The sequence below is a fragment of the Coprinopsis cinerea genome (genome assembly GCF_000182895.1).
Source record: "Coprinopsis cinerea okayama7#130 chromosome 4 map unlocalized cont3.4, whole genome shotgun sequence".
Classification (NCBI taxonomy): domain Eukaryota; kingdom Fungi; phylum Basidiomycota; class Agaricomycetes; order Agaricales; family Psathyrellaceae; genus Coprinopsis; species Coprinopsis cinerea.
The window spans coordinates 2,245,768-2,265,180 of NW_003307541.1; the positions used below are offsets into that span (position 1 = coordinate 2,245,768).

The 19,413-nt window shown below is 51.4% G+C and overlaps 8 protein-coding genes across 8 annotated transcripts; 5 read left to right on the forward strand and 3 right to left on the reverse strand.

Annotated features, from left to right (window-relative positions):
• Positions 1-275: 275 nt before the first annotated feature.
• On the forward strand, positions 276-2,201 carry CC1G_14427 (hypothetical protein; the record flags this gene model as incomplete). The annotated part of the gene is made up of 4 exons (XM_002911384.1): positions 276-535; positions 626-860; positions 1,070-1,623; positions 1,691-2,201. 4 exons carry the CDS (start codon positions 276-278, stop codon positions 2,199-2,201), a joined length of 1,560 nt encoding a protein of 519 aa, XP_002911430.1.
• Positions 2,202-2,710: 509 nt separating this feature from the next.
• Positions 2,711-3,461, forward strand: CC1G_07042 (vesicular transporter; the record flags this gene model as incomplete). Its single annotated transcript, XM_001836343.1, has 4 exons — positions 2,711-2,972; positions 3,037-3,132; positions 3,184-3,269; positions 3,324-3,461. The coding sequence occupies 4 exons, from the start codon at positions 2,711-2,713 to the stop codon at positions 3,459-3,461; spliced, it is 582 nt and encodes a 193-aa protein (XP_001836395.1).
• Positions 3,462-3,681: 220 nt separating this feature from the next.
• On the reverse strand, positions 3,682-4,809 carry CC1G_07043 (hypothetical protein; the record flags this gene model as incomplete). The annotated part of the gene is made up of 4 exons (XM_001836344.2): positions 3,682-3,828; positions 3,890-4,006; positions 4,066-4,590; positions 4,645-4,809. The coding sequence occupies 4 exons, from the start codon at positions 4,807-4,809 to the stop codon at positions 3,682-3,684; spliced, it is 954 nt and encodes a 317-aa protein (XP_001836396.2).
• A 413-nt stretch (positions 4,810-5,222) lies between these two features.
• CC1G_14428 (hypothetical protein) lies at positions 5,223-6,740 on the reverse strand. The gene is made up of 10 exons (XM_002911385.1): positions 6,628-6,740; positions 6,323-6,569; positions 6,225-6,270; positions 6,093-6,172; positions 5,982-6,045; positions 5,845-5,931; positions 5,780-5,796; positions 5,588-5,724; positions 5,467-5,536; positions 5,223-5,417 (listed from the first exon to the last, which is right to left on the reverse strand). The coding sequence occupies exons 1-10, from the start codon at positions 6,677-6,679 to the stop codon at positions 5,375-5,377; spliced, it is 843 nt and encodes a 280-aa protein (XP_002911431.1). The 5' UTR covers positions 6,680-6,740; the 3' UTR covers positions 5,223-5,374.
• Positions 6,741-6,965: 225 nt separating this feature from the next.
• On the forward strand, positions 6,966-8,575 carry CC1G_07046 (endopeptidase; the record flags this gene model as incomplete). The annotated part of the gene is made up of 4 exons (XM_001836347.2): positions 6,966-7,906; positions 7,960-8,175; positions 8,231-8,408; positions 8,464-8,575. The coding sequence occupies 4 exons, from the start codon at positions 6,966-6,968 to the stop codon at positions 8,509-8,511; spliced, it is 1,383 nt and encodes a 460-aa protein (XP_001836399.1). The 3' UTR covers positions 8,512-8,575.
• Positions 8,576-9,174: 599 nt separating this feature from the next.
• On the reverse strand, positions 9,175-11,493 carry CC1G_07047 (hypothetical protein; the record flags this gene model as incomplete). Its single annotated transcript, XM_001836348.2, has 4 exons — positions 9,175-9,190; positions 9,252-10,405; positions 10,486-10,820; positions 10,878-11,493. The coding sequence occupies 4 exons, from the start codon at positions 11,491-11,493 to the stop codon at positions 9,175-9,177; spliced, it is 2,121 nt and encodes a 706-aa protein (XP_001836400.2).
• Positions 11,494-11,985: 492 nt separating this feature from the next.
• CC1G_07048 (transcription factor iws1) lies at positions 11,986-13,314 on the forward strand (the record flags this gene model as incomplete). Its single annotated transcript, XM_001836349.2, has 4 exons — positions 11,986-12,076; positions 12,134-12,373; positions 12,427-12,664; positions 12,747-13,314. Exons 1-4 carry the CDS (start codon positions 12,010-12,012, stop codon positions 13,312-13,314), a joined length of 1,113 nt encoding a protein of 370 aa, XP_001836401.1. The 5' UTR covers positions 11,986-12,009.
• A 940-nt stretch (positions 13,315-14,254) lies between these two features.
• CC1G_07049 (hypothetical protein) lies at positions 14,255-16,141 on the forward strand (the record flags this gene model as incomplete). Its single annotated transcript, XM_001836350.2, has 3 exons — positions 14,255-14,512; positions 14,572-14,954; positions 15,013-16,141. 3 exons carry the CDS (start codon positions 14,255-14,257, stop codon positions 16,139-16,141), a joined length of 1,770 nt encoding a protein of 589 aa, XP_001836402.2.
• Between the last annotated feature and the right edge of the window lie 3,272 nt (positions 16,142-19,413).

The window sequence follows — 19,413 nt, forward strand, 5'->3', positions numbered from 1 at the left end:
TTCACTTTATTTAATCAGAAATATTCATCAACTGAATAATCCCCCCGGTCTTGACTTTTCAAAAGATATTCCCCCCCGGTTCTGACTTTCAGGTATATTATATCATTTCCTATCATATCGTTTTTCCCTTCTCCTCATCGCGACCGCTGCCGATGCTAATGCTATCCCGTTTTCTCCAGGGTCTTTGGCCGACGCAGCCTGTCCCTTCGAGCAACAGTTTGTTCGGCACGGGCAGTGGCCAAGGGGTGGCATTGAATACATATTCACTTTGAACGATGGATAATCCTCAGCATTACCAGCCCTTGTCGCATGCATTGCATCCCCCGTTAGCTCCTTCCCAATCGCGGTCACCATACAACGGGGCAGTGCCAGTGTTCACCGCACATGAACCCCGCACTGACACCGGCCGAGAAGAAGAAGAGGAGGAGGAGGAAGAACAAGAAGAGGAGGACGAAGGCATCGTTGAGAAAGAGTTGAACCGACACGAAGGTGAAACTCAGCCCAGCAATCCGTCGTCACCACCCAGACCTACAACGTGTGTTGCACCTTTACATCCTCTCCTCATGTGATCGCGCTTAAATCTATGGTTCGGGGTTATTCCAGCGGTCCTGACGGGCATAATCAGCAGCAGCCGCAAATTCAGAATGCTGGCCAGCAGCCTGAGCCAAAACGACGCCCAGGGCGACCAAGAGGATCGAAGAATAGGAAAGTACGCATCTCGCAAGGCGGTCGCGATGCAGCTCCTCCCCCCTCGGGACCACCACCACATCCGGACATTCATTCATCGAATCACATACTACGAATCCCATGGAGAATCTGATCTCTGTGCAGAATTCTACGGCGCAGCGGAGGAGCTCGTGGTCAGTCCCATCCAAAGCACCATTTATCCGTCCCGCTGAGCCAGAGTAGAAAGGAACAAACCCTCTGGTTATCGCCCAATGTTATCACATGGGGCCACCTCCAAAGTGGATCCCCTCATCATGCTCGCTGAAGCAAAGCGGATCTGTGACGGCTTGTAAGTTTCGCAATCCTCCTACCCTCCGGTTGATGCCTGATGATAAGCCCCAAGCTCGCAAACCCTGCCCAATTGGTGTCCAACCCCCATCCACCACCTCCAATGTACCCCGTGATACCCGGTCTCTATCCTCCCCCACCTCCTGGTGTTATCCCAACCGCCACCCCAGGTGCATCAACTAGCAAGCAACCCTCTGCGATACCTCCTGCTACGGTCATTACTAACCCTCAGAGTTTCGTAGTCCCGCTGGGTGGCCAGCCAGGCTTCCCCCCTCCTCAATATCCCGTTTACGGTGCCGGTCAATATCCTACTAGCCCCTATTACCCATTCCCTTTTTCCCAGCCATATTATAGCGCCCAACCTCCACCCGCATCCACGAGTGCTGCGCCAAGTACAAACACTCCTCAGCCGCCAGCTACAGCTACTCCACCAACAGCAGTACCAGCTGCAACTAGTGCCCCTGGGACTAGCACTCCTACTAACAGCACCTGGTCAGAGGAAGACGTCGAGAAGCTCAAGAAATGGGCAGAAGAAAGCAAGGGTACGACTAGTACGGGAGAAATCGACTGGGACTACGTAACAAGGAATTTCGGTGACAAACGGTCAAGGTTTGCGTCCAAATGTTTGCGTATCTGTTCGCCCAGAAATTTCTGATCCACTTTTGACTCTTGTTAGGCATCAAGTCTTGATTAAGGCCACTGCGCTTGGCTTAAAAGAGAGTTCTACTCGAGGTCAGAAGCGCCGTCGAGATAATGAAGGGGGTGATGCAGTTATGGGGTCCCTACCCACCCAGCCCTCCGGTAGTTCCTCATCTGGAGTTCAACCTGTGGTAGGATCCCCTTCACTCAGTCAACCTGCTTCAACGCCGTCGGCGTCTCCGGCCATGCAACACCAGCAACGTCCTCCATCGGCTCCAGCTACAACGCCAAGTGCTCCGGGAAATGCGCAGATTACGATGACTCCTACGCCCGGCGTTACTACGAATATGCCCTGGCCGATGCCGACGGTCGCTGCACCAACGTCCACGGGAGGTGTGCTGGGCTCTGCTAGTACTTCTCAGGAACCTCAGAGGACAAGTTATTATCGACCCCGTCCAACGCAAGGAGATTCTGCGCCAAAGTCGGCATCACAACAAATACATCATTATATGTATGTTCCCAATGGTAGAGGAAGGGACACTGGTTGATTGGATTGTTTCATGTTTCGCTTTCACCAAGTCAAGGAGTTCTTTTTGGTTTTGTTCCATGTATATTCTTTTCGGGTTCATGTCGTGTTTCACGATTCTGAGTGTTTCCTTTTCCTGTGTACTTGCCTTCGACCCGTTGTTGTTTCTTTTCTGGGGATGGTTTGATGTACTAGACTTCACCAATTATTCGTTCCGAGTGTTCTGTTCCGTTTCTGTGCATACCACCAGATCCCTTCCTCCAGAATATATACCAGGAGACTATAGTCGGCTCTAGCATAATATCTGAAGATTTATAAGATTTCAAGCTGGGGAAGCTTACACCTAATACTGCACACTTACAACGTGGACCCACATGGACCTGCTGTAACGTCGAGCCAAGAGAAATTCCGTCAGGCGCGCCGTGCATCTTGTCCACCACATTCTCCTTCTATAACTGAGCTGCACGATATTCCCTTTGACTTTATAAATCTATATCGAAGCTCGCCTTCTTACTTCAAAAACCAGTAAACATGACATCGACACCACCAACACGATCGGGACTCTCAGCGCCGCCTCTCTCACCCTTGCGGTCTGCATCCCTAGGTTCACAAAGCTCTCAAGCACAACAAGAACCTGCAACACCAAGGCGCGCTTCTCTACTGGCTGCCCCTCCGGCTGGAAGCAAAAGCAGAGCAGCAGCCAGAGACCTGCTGCGGAAACACTACGGGTTGGGCGTCGGTCCTCCGCCGCCGTCCAAAGGAAATGCCCCTTCCTCAGACCCAATGGATCTGAGTACGATTTGTGCTACATCTCTGGAGCATATATGCGATGTTCTGATACTGGCTTATCGAGTTAGATTCCCCTGCATTTGACGCGAAGAGTTACTATGAACAATTGATCACCACGTCGTCATTACCTATGCTCCTGAAGCAGGAGAACGACCTACTATCGGGTAAGGGCCCTCTGAACTTGTGAAAGCACAACTAACACCTAGGTCATTTAGAAATTCGACAATTGGATAGTGAACGCCAATCTCTGGTGTACAATCACCACCACGAACTCATCGCTGCTAGTGACACCATTGGCGCGGTATGTGAATTCCGTCTTTGGTCGTCGGCGACTGACCCAGCCACCGTCTATCAGATGAAAACCCATGCAGAAAGCTTGGAAGCGGACCTCGACTTGCTTCGAGCAGCATTCTCAGAGATATCACGACTGTCAGCAGAGGTATCCATCGAAAACCATACATTAGATGGACAAAATTCCAACACGAATAAGTGACCCTCTTCACAATTATACCTCCTGCTCGTTACACAACAGAAACACTACTGTACAGCCTATACCTATATGCTACAAAATATGGACCAAGTTAATGATAAAATTAGAGAGAAAGAATGTCTTCAAAGTTGGTTCCAACAGTCATAAAGAGCGTGAGGTTCATGGAAAAGAATGTCAGACGCCGATTCCACCAGGGAGTCAGGCGCTTTGAGAAAATGGCCATTCAAATCATCTCAACGGGGGCCCAAAGCTCCATCTGCCAGAAGGACATGCCGCGGTGAACGAGTTCGGTTATGAAGAGGTCGTTGGGGTTGATGAATTTACCGATCGCCCAAGCTTCGTACCCGCGTTCTGGTCGAATGCCCTGTTTCTGTGAAGGAGAGGTCAGCGACACGATACACGGTTAACTGCAAGGGAAAAGGGAGGCTCACCTGGAGGTCAGTAGACCAGGCCATTACAGACTTCGCGAGTGCTGTGAAAAGATCCGTCTTCTTGATTTCCCCGCCCAGCGTAGACACACGCTTCACCGCGGATGGATAGCCAGGCCACTAGTGTAAGGCAATCAGTCAGTAAAGAACAGGCCACAAACATGGGAAATCGCACTAACACTAATGACCAGATGGATCGACTTCTCATAGGCGTCCTTCAACGGCTTATCGCTCTGACCCACAATCACTGGGTTGTAGAGAGCCAACACTTGCGAAACCTTGACTCCCGGCTCGGGAAACCCTCTGACTCGAAAGTGAATGCTGGGATGAAGAGCAGGGCCCGCGTCGTGCGGCCGCTGAGGGACTCGCATGTGGTTCATAGGCCCGTGAAAGCCAGGCTCAGCCCGAACAACTAGGTGTTTAGGGATAGTGTTTTCGTCGTAGCTTCGGGTGGCCTTGGCGGTGGGCGAGATAGGTTGGCGATCAGAGACCCGTGAACCGGCGGGAAGGTGGTCTTTGTGGTACATGGCGTCGACACTGGTTCGTGAGCGACGGTTTGGTTCAGAAGTGACTGTGTGAGCCGGCACTACAGTCGGTCCAGAGCCATACGAGGCATTGATATCCTGAAATCGTGTACGCGTCGGCGATTGTGCAGCATCATAGGGTCGCCCGCTCTGAGATAAGCGCCTCTGCTTGAGTGATGCCTGTACATGGACGTCATTCAGGGTTGCCCCGGAGAAGTTAACTGAGCGACTAACCTGAGGGCGAACTGCACCCCTTTGAGCTTGGCCTTGGGGAAGAGGGTGCCCAGAGGTGTTGATTGGGGCTGGGACGGGGTACGGCAGCTGCTCGTAGCCTGCATACACATTCGAATGAAGGGTGGGAATACCTGTGGCAGAAGGGAGATAAGGATTGTATGACATGTTCAGTTAGTTAATTAAGGGAAGAGATAACGATGGTCCAAAAGTCTGAGAAGAAAGAGTAATTGTGAAATTGGAGATTTATATACCCAGTCCCATCGGGGGAGTAGGCCACTGTGGCCCACATGCTTCCATTGTCAGGTAAGTCCCCTCCACAATGCAGATAGCAACCTATGTTAAAATGCTAAGTCAAAGCGTCGGTCCTTTGTGAAAGAGTCCGCTTGGTCCATTGTAGGACCGTGGCCTGCACTACGGGTGGCACTGGGCGCATAGGAAAAAAAAGAGCAACAGGCAGTCGCGGATCAATTTTGTCTGAGGCTATGAAACACTTCTGGCTGTTGGTCAGAGGACAATGGGACGTCGGTGACACAGAAGGAGCACCCTGCAACGACTCGGTCAAAGCTGGGGTAATGGGAAGAGTGTTGTTTGATTTCATTCCCGAAACAGTATTGAAAGATGCAATCCGCATGACTCGGTAATGGAAACGTTGCCACAAAGACAGCTGCCGACAATGGTGACAGAGAACGGTAAACCTAGAACTTTACGGTTAGTTACACAGGGTAAAGCACTATTGGATGAGGATCATCCAAGCGAGAATGAAGTAGAACAATCTGGAACGAATTGTTAGATGGTGTGGAATCAGGGACGGCTCTATCTTACAATAGAGGGTAAACAGCGAGGAGAATGCGCTGCTGCTCGATCTGAGTTCCATCCAAGAAGTTGACGGAAGCTGGTCACGGAACGTTAATCACAAGCGTAGAGTTTTGCGACAACTACATACCCCAGATGCACCATGCCCATGCGAGCAGGGCGACGGGGCCACGGACGTAGATAACGCGAACAAACGTCGATATGAGGGCAGCAATGTCAAGGGGTGCAATGCAATACCCAATAACGCAGAGACCTTGGAAGAATGACCTGAAATGGATAGGTTGGCCGTGTTGTTTCCACTATGCAGGATCGATGCACATACACTCGACCGCCAAGAAGCTGGGATTTGTGTAAGCTGAAGATCCAACAAAAATACGTTGAACTCACCTTAGCCTGAACAGTTACAGCGAGCGCACCAAGGGAACAAATGACAATGACGGAGGTAAAGACGCCCATTCTTTGGTCCGCCGGGGCCTAACGACTCCTTCAGTGGGAGACTGCGACACAAATCCGAAGGATCTCACATTGACACTAAGCATAATTCCAAGCAGCAGACAGAAGATCAGAGGGCCCCATAGATCCCACTCTCTGTACAACCATCAGTCAAGCAATGTGTAGAGGAAGAAGAAAGTCACCTTAGTACTTCGCGCCCAGACGACCTGCGAGGGTATAGAACTTGGACTAGTTTGGTATATATCGAGAACAAGTCTCGGGCCTATGTTGCCCTTTAAAGCGGGTCGAACTCTAATGAAAACACGGGGACCTACGATCGTTTTGCTAACAGGTTCGTCCAGTGTGTCAGCTCCAGTATATCTGTGCAGCCCAAATCAGCGGGAACTCAAGCGAGATGAATTCGGCTAAAGACCTTGTCTCCACCCGGACACCGCCAATAGTTTGTCTATCTGCCCGCTGTCCACTAGCCTGTGAAGAGCTCCCGATATTTCCTGAAAGCGTCTGACTATTCGATCTCCCTCCTGCGCTTGGAGGAGCTAGTTGCTCAGGCTCATACGCCGCCCGTGCCTTGCCCTTATCAACTGGATTTGCAGAAGTCGGTGCCATGGATGGATGGGCGAATCCTGGAATGCTGTCCTCATCCAGGTCATCGTCATCGTCTGTTCATAAATATTACATCGCCACATTCGTTGTAAAGAGCAAATGAGGAGAACTAACCCGCTTGGATGAATTGGGAATTGGCTGTGAGCGGCGTTCTTGCTGGATCCATAATCGGTTGTCGTGGAGTATATAGCGAGTCAAGAGTTCAGGCGCTCGATGTCGGCGGCGATGACCACGACAGCGCCAAGCATGCAGGTCACGTCGTCAACGCGTTCGAGTCGGAGTTGGAAATTGACCCAATTGAGCAGGTCTGACGCGTCCTCATTATTCCACCGCTTGCCTCCAAACCAAATTATTCTCTCTTACTCGTCCTAATCTTTCACAATGGTGATTTCAGAACTTACAGATGACTGGAACGAAATCTAACGTCTATCTAGGGTAACGCACCATCTGGAATGCCCCCCGATCCGAACCAGAATCAGGGTTCAAACGATAAAGACAAGCCCAAGGAACCGCCCAAGAAGAAATGGGAACCCCCTCTGCCGACCCGTGTCGGTAAGAAGAAGCGAAAGGGCCCTGCAGCTGCAACCAAACTACCGCCTGTCTTCCCAACGACGCGTTGCCGATTGAAACTTTTGAAGCAAGAACGAATCAAGGACTACTTGTTGTTGGAGGATGAATTCATTCAGAACCAAGAACGCCTTAGACCAGAGGTCACTCGGGAAGAGAAGAATGAAGAAGATAGGTCCAGGGTGGATGACCTGCGAGGATCGCCGATGGCTGTTGGAACCATGGATGAGATTATCGACGACGACCATGCCATTGTCAGCACGGCCTCCGGGCCAACCAACTACGTTTCGATTATGTCTTTCGTGGACAAGGACTTGTTGGAGCCCGGATGCCAGGTGTTACTCCACCACAAGACCCAAGCAATTGTTGGAGTGCTGCAAGACGACACGGACCCATTGGTCAACATTATGAAGCTCGACAAGGCACCCACCGAGAGTTACGCTGACATTGGTGGCCTGGAGACCCAGATCCAGGAAATCAAGGCATGTGCTTCATTGAGTCGGCACCGAGTACCTTTGGATGCTAATATTCTGCTTCAGGAATCGGTCGAGCTTCCTCTGACCCATCCAGAGTTGTATGAGGAAATGGGCATCAAGCCGCCGAAGGGCGTCATTTTGTACGGTGTTCCTGGAACGGGAAAGACTTTGCTTGCCAAGGCAGTGGCCAACCAAACCTCTGCCACCTTTTTGCGTATCGTTGGCTCCGAACTCATCCAGAAATATCTTGGTGACGGCCCCAAACTTGTGCGAGAACTATTCCGGGCGGCTGAAGAGCACGCTCCAAGTATTGTTTTCATCGACGAAATCGACGCTGTTGGTACTAAACGGTGAGGCTTTTTTCATTGTTCTTCCTGCGTCTGTTATTGATCCACCATTGAAGCTATGACTCGACGTCGGGAGGTGAACGTGAAATTCAACGTACCATGTTGGAACTCCTAAACCAGCTGGACGGTTTTGACACTCGAGGAGACGTCAAAGTCATCATGGCTACCAACCGGATAGACTCGTTAGATCCTGCCTTGATTCGACCCGGGCGTATTGACCGTAAGATCGAGTTCCCTCTGCCTGACGTCAAGACGAAGCGACATATCTTCCGGTAAGTATCTATCCACCTACCATACTATGCCCGTTTAACACATCTCTCCCTCCAGGCTGCACACATCGCGAATGAGCTTGAGCGAAGATGTCGATCTTGAAGAGTTCATCATGAACAAGGACGATCTATCCGGGGCTGATATCAAGGCTGTATGCACGGAGGCTGGTTTGCTTGCATTGCGTGAACGTCGTATGCGAGTAACGAAGGCCGACTTCACCACTGCTAGAGAGAAGGTGCGAGGCTGGTTCATTTGGACCTCTGCTTCCATATACTTACCTGGTTCTGTAGGTCCTGTACAGCAAGAAAGAGGGGACCCCAGAGGGATTGTATCTCTGACCACACTGTTCCGTATCATCTGTATTCACATTGCCTAATGAAGTCGTTGGCGCTTGGGTATCGGTAACGTGATCCATAGGCCCATTTGGTTCAGCACCCCGGTGGCGTAACGACCCAGGTAGGAGATAGGCGAAGATCTACACACACTGCTAACAGTTTGCTTATGCTCGTTGCCAATGTGTGGTAAATACGCATAGTACATACCACTTCGGCATCGAGGGCTCTCCTGCGATCAGCAAACGCAAGCCCGCTTGAGCCTGTCAAAGTGACTGGTCGTATAAGATGTTGATTGCTCGTTGAATCTGTTAAACATGACAACCGTTGGTCAAGACCAAAGGGATGATGTGGGCTAAGGTACATAAATAGAACAACAGCTATATTATCAGAGTCGACTGTATGTCAGCTAAATCGTCCATTGAACGTGAACTGGCAGAAGGGACGTAATGTTGGACAACTATGTAATGTAGAAATGCCGCCAGTCTCCAATGTGTCGTGATGGATGATAAGTATAAATCGATGGACTGCGGTATAGGTGAAGTAAGCGAATGGCAGATCTAAAGGGGTATATGTTACAAGTCAGAGAATGAAAAAGTCCCTGAAAAGTCCGGATAAGCGTTACGAAAGAAGGGTGAATCATATAGCTGGAAAGAAGAGAAGGGAGTATCATATAGTCAATAACCTGGTCAATCATTAGGCAACGTCAGCGTTACATTGAACAAAAGATGGAGAAGTAGACATACCGCAACCACAGCTTCCCACTGCCACTCTTTTCCCGAACTAATTCCCATTCTCTATGGCCAAGTTCATGTCCCTTGAGAGCATCAAGCAAAAGTTGTTTCCCTTCTGGGGTTCCTTCTCCTTCCAAAATCCATTCTCCGAACCACCCTTCGCCCATCTCCCCGTCTGCTTCGGTCCTCAGCCGCACCACCCTCGCAATCCACGACCACTTCCTCACCATCGCAAAACCGTTAGGAGAGTGCGGACTTCGAACCTTCCTGGTAGAATGGATCAGCGTCAGCTGGGGTACGTCGTCACAGACAGGTAATCGGGTGATGATATAGGAGAGATTGGTCATGGGGGGCATGATATGGGCATAAAAGAATGGGGTTGGGAGATTGAGTGGTTCAGTGAGCGGCAATAAATCCGGAGGAGTATATGGGACGAGGATGTGTCCATTGAAGAGCAACCACTTCGTACTCGAAGTATTGGAGCCGGAGTGCGCGAGACCAGGACCAGACCGAGAACCTGGTCTCATCATGATAAATTCGCCTTGGGGGTCGTCTCCCTCGGACGAGTTGTTGTCCTCGACGGAAGGAACGTATCCGAGGTTGCAGATGATATCTCCTGTTGAGAGGTGGTCCCATAACCCTGATTCGACCAGCTGTTGCTCGCACTGGACCAAGCTCTCAGAGTCCGAATCTAGTTTCGTGCATGGGACGAAAACGCGCAGAATTGGCGCCCGGACACGGGATGTTGCGAGAATGAGGTCATGCGGTGACAACGCCCGGTTTTCGGGGCCTATCCCGTTCAGGTTCATTGAATTACGGGATCTTGATAACTTGAGCGAAAGGGAAGATGAATCACTTGAACCGTTGCTGATTGAACCGATACGATGGTGCGTCGATAGTCGTCGATTGCGTTTGAGTGACCTCCCACTGGCAGAGTCGTCGTGACTCTCAAAGGCGACCGGACCATAGAATGAGCTCTTTCTCCATGTGCTCGAGTACATTTTGAGCGCGCGAGGCTCATCGGGTGGTGGCGGTGGTGTGGAGCTCCGGAAAGGCTTGCGTCCAAAAATAGATATTCTGCGACCCTTTTTCGCCGGCGCTGTAGATATTTCGCCGGCGCTGTAGATATCATCGTCGAAGCAGCGTCTGCCGATGGGCGCGGAGATCTAGGGATATCGAAGGAGCACGCTGTGCGTCTCGGAGACATCGGCGGGTAGGACTGAATGGGCGCTGACTTGTGCCTAACGTGCTTGAGCAGCTTGTTATCTTCTGCCACATCGCTAGTTCGTGCACTGGCAGGTGGCTCGGAATAAGACAAGGGTGCAGGGAAAGTGAGCTCTCTCAGCGACTGTATCGGCGAGAAACGGGGCCTATAGTAGACGCCTTCTTCTGATTCATGGGGAAGCGACGCTGAGGAGCTGTGTGCAAGAGACTGGAGAAGGAGAACAAAGCGGGAATGTGCCTGGCATAGTGCGACGAGCTTCTCGCGGAGTTGGTCATCCTCCAAACTCGGATAGAGGGATTGAAGGATTTTGAGCGCGTGGAGAGGGTAACGATGGAGCGGTACGCGCTGGGATATCACTGAAGCGGGATCAAAATCAGCATTGGCGGGCCCGAATACGACGAGAGGCTACGCACGAAGTCGATCGAGATCGAATACGGTGACAGGGATATCTTGATAGTACTGCATGTCCCTCTCCCGAAGGCATTGAGCATACCCCTGGACGAACCTAGACAGGATAACGTCCCTGAGAGGTACAATACGGAACGAGTCGGCAAGTTTTTTGCATGTTGTAAACAATGAGTAGGCGTCGGTCCACTCCATGGATGACAGGATGGCGTAAAGAATGTTGGATTCGTCCAATGCAGTAAGGAATGACGAAGTGTTGTTGTCTCTCCAGAGGTACAGGGAGGCTGGACGATACGACGATGCTCGCGATGGTCGGACTGGCTTCGACGATGACACTGTATTTAGGTCTGCGGCGAGTCGTTCTGTCTGGGCTGACAAAACGTGATGCCTGAGCTTGCTGGGCAAGTGGAGCGGGGGCCTGGCCTCTGCCGCTGGTGGTCGGGGTAGCGGGCGCCCCATGTCGGTCTTGGGTGAGGATTCACTGGTGCCCAATGAGTTTGAGGTGACCGTGGTTGTGCTGAGGCCGGTCAAAGCCATGTTGGACGTCGTGGAGGGATAGAGGACACGGAGGGGAGGGAGTTGGGGAGGCGAACTGGACCGAAAGGGTTTTTGGAGAGACGCCATTGTGCGAGCAATGACCTTATAGCTAATAAGATCGATTGACGCACGACGGAAGGATTAAGTTGGGAAATGGCACAGGAATGTTGTTCGCAACGTGCAGCTCCAAAATTGACTGCTATGCTGAGGAGTGAAGAATATATTACGACATTTGTTTTAGTCCGATGGATATATCCAGTCGAAAGCGGAAACCTACCTTTGACGCTGACCGCAGTCGACATAAAGCGGTAATCGCGGGTTTTGGCTATCGCAAGGCGAGCTCGTTGCGGTTGCGGTCCATGGCGGTGCCTACAATACACCTGTCCAAGTTCTTTTGCCCACACTCCTCACAAGCGCCAGGGTCCGTCCCTTGATTTGATCCAGACCGCCATTTCCGGACGCCAAGTAAAACAATTCCCCGGTCCGTCTCTATCCCGACTCAGCCACCTCGTGGGAACATGGTGCCCATCGTTCTCGGCACTGGCCACGGCCCAAGCTCGTCGTCTTGAACCATAACATCCTCAACCACTCATTCGGCACATTATGGGTCGTGATCTTGAGCGCGAAGTATTCGGTGGCTCTGAATCTGAGCTGTCGTCGGATGAGGAGGGTGAGTTGTCGATCAGGGTCCGCACGCACCTTTCATTCAGTGTACCGCCTCTTCCAGAAAACCGGGAGCAACACCAGCGACCATCCCAGCCGAGGGACGATTATGACCAGGAATCGTCTGCGGGAGATTCAGAGGATGAGTATCAGCAGCGACCTAGTAGCGCAAAGCCCAAAAAGAAGCGGCTAAAGCAGAGAGGGGAAGGTGGTGAGGAAGGGAGCTCGCGCCCTGCGCAGAGGAAACGCAAGCGAAAGCAACCCGTCACGGAGGAAGACTTGAGCGAGCTTCCTCCAGAACTAGGTGTGTTTACATACCATCATCCTGCAGGCATGGCGTCTGACGCCGACGTGCAGCCAACAAACGCAGACTTGATATGCAAATCGAAGCCATTCTGAAACCTAAAAAGGCCTCGAGACAACGCAAGAAGCGCAACAACGAAGAAGTGTTGGACCAGTATGCCGATGACGAAGTGGCACGGTTGCGGGAAGCAATGAACAACGCAGCTGAGGAAGACATCAAGGCTAACAGCGAAAAGCAACCAGCGACTGCCAAACTCAAGCTTCTCGCTGAAGCAATGGAAACTTTACGCAAGTGCGTGTGAACTCCTTCGACCTGCTACAGGCGGTTGACTCGACATCCATTTCGGTGCTAATCCTATGTTTACCCTGAACAGACAATCACTCGCCCAGTCAATGATTGACAATAACCTTTTGGATGCTGTTCGGAGGTGGCTCGAGCCACTCCCTGACAAGTCACTGCCTGCTTTGAACATTCAACGTGAACTGTTCAACGTTATCCGGAAAATGGAGTTCATAGACTCTGCAGTTCTCAAGGAATCTGGTCTTGGTCGAATCGTTTTATTCTACACCAAGTGCAAGCGCGTCACGCCCGACATTGCGCGCATCGCCAACGAACTCGTGTCAACGTGGTCTAGGCCGATCATCAAGCGTTCAGCTTCGTACCGCGACCGTATTATCCCTATAGCGGATCAGGGGGATGGTGATATGCGCGCAGGCGAACGCTTGAACTCGATTTTGGCTCGAGCGAAGGAAGGCGAGAAGAACAGGGTCAGGAAGAACGCTGTGATGATCCCGCAACGAGAACTGGGCAACTATACGGTCGCACCCAAAGCTACTGTTAATCTTGGAAGGACCAACGCCAGCGTGGAGGAAGATATCCAACGAAGGAGGAAGAACGCGGAGCGGCTAAGGCATCTGACGAGGAAGGTCACTACCAAGTGATTCGTCTTTATATTTGAGGTTTTGTTCGGGTGTCTCTGTGGTTCTCGAGTTATTCCTACTTCTCGTTCCGATGTGAGTTCCCTATTTGTATTAATCTTTGTATAATCCCGTGCGCTTGGTTTCATGAAAATCTTGAGTTTGCAGCGATGAGAAAATCCGATGACGGATATCAGTGTGTAGCTGCCTCGTGTTCGAGAAATAAAGGCGATTGGACGGTTTTGGGAGACAAGATCAACACGACTTTCGAGAGAAGGTTTCACGAGCATTCATGTGGACTTTGCATTCTCACACATGCCCCATTTCGAGAAGAGGGGGCGGCTCGTTGAGAGAAGGTACCAGAAGGAAAGGAATTGAAATTAGGAATACAAAGCCGGGGAAATGCCTGATCAAGATATTGGGGACAATTGGTGCATTCATGGGCCGCGTCGGACTCAGACTAGAAGAGATTAGATATGGGCCAGAAACATACATGAGGCTTGTGTGGGTTTCTGGAACGCGGACAGGACCACGATGCAGAACACGTTGCAGCAACAAATGGCAGGGCTGGTGCGATGGGCGGAGAAATAGGAGGGAAAAAATGTATCGAGTATTGTACGACGTTGACAACTATAGTGATTATCACGTCGTCTGAATGGCTTGGAATGTTGACTGAGTTGTACTGAGGACCGAAATAGTGTGGGTGCCTCGCGGAGTCTGAAATGCCATAATGAATGTTTTGAGTTGTTTGCATTCCTGTCTTGTCCCTCCCGCCCAAACCAAGTCCTGACCCGCCGTCGATTTTTGCCTTTCTGCGACTTGGAGTTCCCTGCGCCGCGCTGCCCTCGTCGTCGTCGTCGGTGCTCGTCGTGCAGACGTCTTCCACCGCCCTCTTCGACGTGTCCAACAGCGACCACAAGCACTATCCTTTATTTCTTTCTCGTTCTTCTCTAAGTTATCCCTCATGCAGTCACGTCGACCTGGCGTCTCCCCGCTCGCCATTGTTCTGCCTCATCCACAGCTTCCTAGTCGTCGCTCCTCGTTGCTCTCTGCAGGCTCGGACTCGCATTCCCAACCCCGCACACCCGTCACAGGCCTCTCCCCCAACTGTTCCGCCATCTTCTTCGCCCCGTCACGGAAGAGCACCGACAGCTGGAACAGTTCCAACGCTGATGAGCTTGAGTGGGAGTGGAAACCAGAGCAGGTTCTGCTTCTCTCACGGGTTCGTCTTTTGCGTCGCGTTTTGCACCCAGATTCTCATCTTTTCACCGTGTATTTCAGACACTTGACGCGCTCCCAGCGCACCTAGTCACTCCTTTCAACGGTCCCATTCCGCCTCCAAACCTCCTAGACAAGATTGCCCGTGGCGTCTCAAAGGCTAAAGGTCCGGTTGACTGGCCCCACTCCTTACGCGCAACTCGGGTCAAGCTCATCGAGCTTGCTCGCGCAAAGGCAAAGGAAGAAGCCCTCGCTGATCAACGCCGCCAAGTTATCACCGAAGAGCCTGAAGTCGAAATCGATGATGGTTCCAACTACTCTTATCTGCATGATGGAACCGAACGGCCCCTGACCGTCGAAGCTAGAAGGCGTCCGTACAGACAATCTAGCATGGACTTTATCCAGCCTGTCGGTACCGACCTCAAGGATAATGATAGCATTGCCCGGTATGTGGTTCTCGTTCTTGGTGGGCGAGCGCTGTCCTTAAGTCATTTGATCACACAGTCTGTCGCGTCGTCTCCAGCGTACCGACCGCACCTTCCCGAACCCAGCATTCCACCCATATGCGCGCGCTTCCCGTGCTCACCCTAACCGCCGATCCACGTCCCCACCGCCGCTTGCCAATATGCCGTCCTTGATTAACCCATCCACCGAAAGCTCGGACACCGTCAACAGCTTATCCACTTTTTCCTCGGAACCTCGTGCCATTCGCCGTTCGCTCTCCAGTCTGTCGTCCATCTCCATGCTTAGTGGCAGTAGTTCCGGAATTGCCATCCCCGATCCAAGGGTACAACGTATTCGTCGGTCCGAATCCATCTCAGTTGGAGCCCCAAAGTCCTCGGTCGGCCTCAAGCGTGCCCCTACCTATGGTGCCCTGGCTCAAGGGGCCAGGCGTGAGCACATGGCTTCTCCCGGTCGACACGTTCGCAGGGATTCGGGTTCCTATCCATCCTCTGACGAAGAAGAAAAGGCTCGTGCGAAACAGGCAAAGAAGGCCAGAACCAAGTCCGTCACCCAGACAGCGCTCTCGAACCCTCCCAGTTCCCCTGTGGCGCAGCGACCCTCGTCTCCGCTCCCGCCTCCTGTCCCAGAAAAGGACAGGAAACATCTCAGGTCGCCCCGCAAGGGTCTTATTCAGGATGAAAACGACAAGGTGACCTCATCTCCTTCACCTTCGAAGCACAAGAAGACGGCCAAGGTCGACGGTTCACTCGAGAAGCCTACGAATCGCAAACGCCCTGCACCCATGAATTTACAGAGGAACCCGAGTATATTTGGCCCCGAGTTACCCCACCTACAGAAACATTCGCCCAAGAAAACCCATATAGCGACACCTCTGTCACCAGCGAAACCTCGAGGTAGCATTTTGACTCCGACGAAAGCGCGATCCCCATCTCCATCTCCTCTTTCTCCCTCAAGCACAATGGCGTTGTCGCCTGCTGCGCACATTGTTCCGAGCTCTCCCAGCCCCCCTGCCACACAGAAGGCGAAGACCTTGAGGCGAGTTCAGCGACTTATCCCTGCCAGGCGGATCTCCTTTGGTAGTCTGCTCTCCGGCAACGAAGAGGTGAACACCCCTGGTGAAGGAGAGGGTCTGCGCAATTGCTTGGGGAGCGCCTTCCAACTCCTTTAACGAGAACATTAACTTCGAGCGATATACCATCCCACGGATCCTCAATTCTCGCAGCGAACACACAACCCATCTGACCCCTCGATCTCATTTCAATCCCATGAACCAGTGCATCATCTTTCAGTCCACACATTTTTCATTTCGTCTTCACTTGTACATATTATGGCATTTCGCCCACCCCTCCCGTCGTCAAGACTCGAAGAATCTCTCGTCCAACCCGTTGTTTTCGACCAATACCGACGCTCCTCTAACCCCTCCCCGTCGGATTGCACCATCTAGCTCTGCTTTCCCTGCTCTGCGACACATGACAACACTTCCCACCCATCCTAATCCAACGGTCCTACTCCAACAACATCGGCATTTACTAACCCCTATCACACTCATTTTTCTCTCTCCTCGGACAGTCTCTAGCAGCCCACATTCCTTGGATTCTTGTTTCCTGTTCACGCACCTTTCTGCGTTCTGTTTCTTCTGGCGACTTCATGACCTCATCCACATTCATTTTTTTCCATCGTCTGTACTATTACCACCCATCTCTCTCTCTCTCTGGATTAAGGGCTCGGATAGATAGTCCGACTCATTCACGTTCTTTTCTTGTTCCCTTCATTCGGATCTTGAACTCCGTCCTCTTCACATTCTTTTTCTTCATGGAAATTCCACACATCCACCATTTCATTGCGATTGAGGGAAACATCCCTTCAAATTCGAATTTGGCTTGGCCCCACGTTCATTTGTTTCTTTCCATATTCCTTTTTTGGTATTGCTCCTTGTGATTGGCCTCAGCCCAGTCGAATCTCGCTTTGGACGAGCGTGTAACAACAGATGATCATCCTTTCCTGCAACCCTTTTTCTTCGAGTTTATCTCCCCTCCATCGTGAACCAGCCCGCTTCCTTCAAGAATTCACAATCACACCGCAATTTGGCTTCTTCACTTACCCGCCATTTCGACACTCTTCGACTTTGACGTTGGATCTCGATTAGTCTGTTCGGTGATTCTTTTCGCTTTGACGTTTGTTCCCTTGTCTTTGAAGCTTTGCTTTTCTCTTGCTTTTCTCTGATTTGCAATCTCTACCGTCGTACCAAGAGCCGCCGTCCACGAGTGCTTCCGCATGGCTGGACTTGTCTCTTTCAGGAACGCCGTGTTGATTGCATTCATCCCTTCCTGTTATCAACTTCATTCCATCCATTCCCTTCACCCTTCCCCGTTTCAAATTTCTACCATGTACAACACATCCGATTACCGTAGTTCGCCTTGAAGTTCCGTCCCTTCACATTTCTTTTGTTACCCAACAAGTGCCTCGTCTAGATCTAATGTGCCTGTGCGGATTTTACAGTAGTCGTACAATTTATTGGTTATTTTATACAAGCTCACAGAGGCGGATCCGAGGTAACTACGAAACCCGACAGGTCACTGGAAATCTGCCCAGAACAGTTCAACTGCGCATATGACTCCCAGAGCAACCATCCAATCGACACCATGTCGCAAGTTGAGCAAGGTTCACTGTTTCGACGCAGTTAGCCATGGTAACGTTTTGCTGAAAATACTGCGGTCAATAGCAGTGTCGATGTGGTATCGACATGGCATATACCGATCCACGGGCCACTGGCAGTTCCTCCTCGTTCGCCCTAGTAATATACGGTTAGGCCGTCCGGAGATTCCCCAAGGTGTAAGACATTGATTGAACAACTTTCGGAATCAACGGTTACCGACATGCAGCCAGTAGTGAAGTGGTCAGATACTGGCGTATTCTGCGTCTCGAGCGAATGTGAGTTCAGCTCCTCCATTGTGAAGAATTTGGCGTGGAGAAATACTGCAGAGGTAAACCCGTTCAACCCACGAGGATTTTCATATTCCAGGTCTAGTTTTTCAATCGTTCGTGTGGTCGATTCCAAGAGTCGTCGACGTAACAGAGGAGGGCGACGACGTAGGTGAATTGCCTCGACGCGTTCCTGACGATACGCTATCTTTGTTCCTCGTCGGATGGGCATGATTATGTTACATGGGACATGGTTTCTCGATGCTTCGGCGCGTTGCGAATTCAAGGGAAGTGGGTGGCGAGTGAATGTCTCGATGTCTCGATCCCAGAACAGATGGAACCGTCGGGGTTGTTAGATAGGCTGGAGAGCTCCTCGAAAGTCTCTTCGATCCAATTCCACGGCCTGCAGGGAAGAACTTGAGGGGGAGACCGCTGTTCCGAAGCGTTTCGCTAAATTGGAGTGCTGAGAATTGGCCCTCCTTGCGGCGGTTGATGGGACCAATGAGTTCGTGGAATCCACCAATTATGATTGTTTTGCCAATGCCTTCTTCCAATGCGCCGGCCTTGCGAAAGGGCTCGACGATCAATTCCTCAACTGGATGGGCAGCGCCTTCCAGAAGATTGAAATATTGACAATTGGGGCAGCCTCGATGAAAGGCTTCACAGCCGGCATGGACAGGGCGAGTTGGAATGCCAACGAAGCAACCTATTTCTCCGCTCAGTCTCTTTGGTCGGTCGAACGAGAGAAGAAGAAAGTGGCTTTCAGAATAACCATCCTTTCACAGGCCTCTGCGACCGTTTGAGCGGTGGCCGTTTTCCCCGTCCCAACAGGTCCAAACAGCCAGAAAATAAACTGGATTGTCGTTCTCTCTGCGCCGCCGCCCATGCAGTGATAAATCTCCAGGGCACTCTTCCGAGTTTGTGGCAGACATCGCGGCGGTGGGAAGCTTTCATGAGAATCGTGGGCCGCTCTACTTGTCGCAAACTCTTTCAGCTACACGAGGGCTGTACAAAGGGAGTGAGAAGCTGAGTCAAGTGAGGAGAATGTAAACTCACGTTCCATCCCAGGTTTGGAGAAACCGTTGAACGTTCTGCCGTTGATGGTAAAGTGATGCGAGTTTTCCAACAGACATGCTTTCCGAGGGAAACCCTGTTACCTGGATTCAATGGTGAACACAGAGACCTGGAGATGAGAAGAGGATCGATGAGAAGGTAATCACAGTTGCGGGCGGCAGTCTGCTGCCAGTTTCTCCCTTTGCTTGAAGGACACGACGTTGCCTACAGAATCCAAAAACTTCGTATTAAGAAGCGCGGTGTCTTAGGTACGCCGAGTGAGCGCTGAGAACCTTCAGAAACGAGAGCTGAGATCTGTAAAACAAGAATGGAAAGGAATGAAAGAACTGCGCAGGAGTGTGCTGCATACTCGTATCATGGTATTCCATCCCAAACCTCGGTCGACGCGATTGGAAGCACTGTCTTCTATCCAGTGGAGTCAGCAATGCGAGAGTCAGACATTGG

Coding starts and splice junctions, on each gene's coding strand:
- CC1G_14428 (XM_002911385.1), bottom strand. CDS start 6,679: ATGGATCCAGCAAGAACGCCGCTCACAGCCAATTCCCAATTCATCCAA. Junction 6,271..6,322: donor GGTGTCCGGGTGGAGACAAG/GTCTTTAGCCGA, acceptor TGGGCTGCACAG/ATATACTGGAGCTGACACAC. Junction 6,173..6,224: donor AACCTGTTAGCAAAACGATC/GTAGGTCCCCGT, acceptor AGGGCAACATAG/GCCCGAGACTTGTTCTCGAT.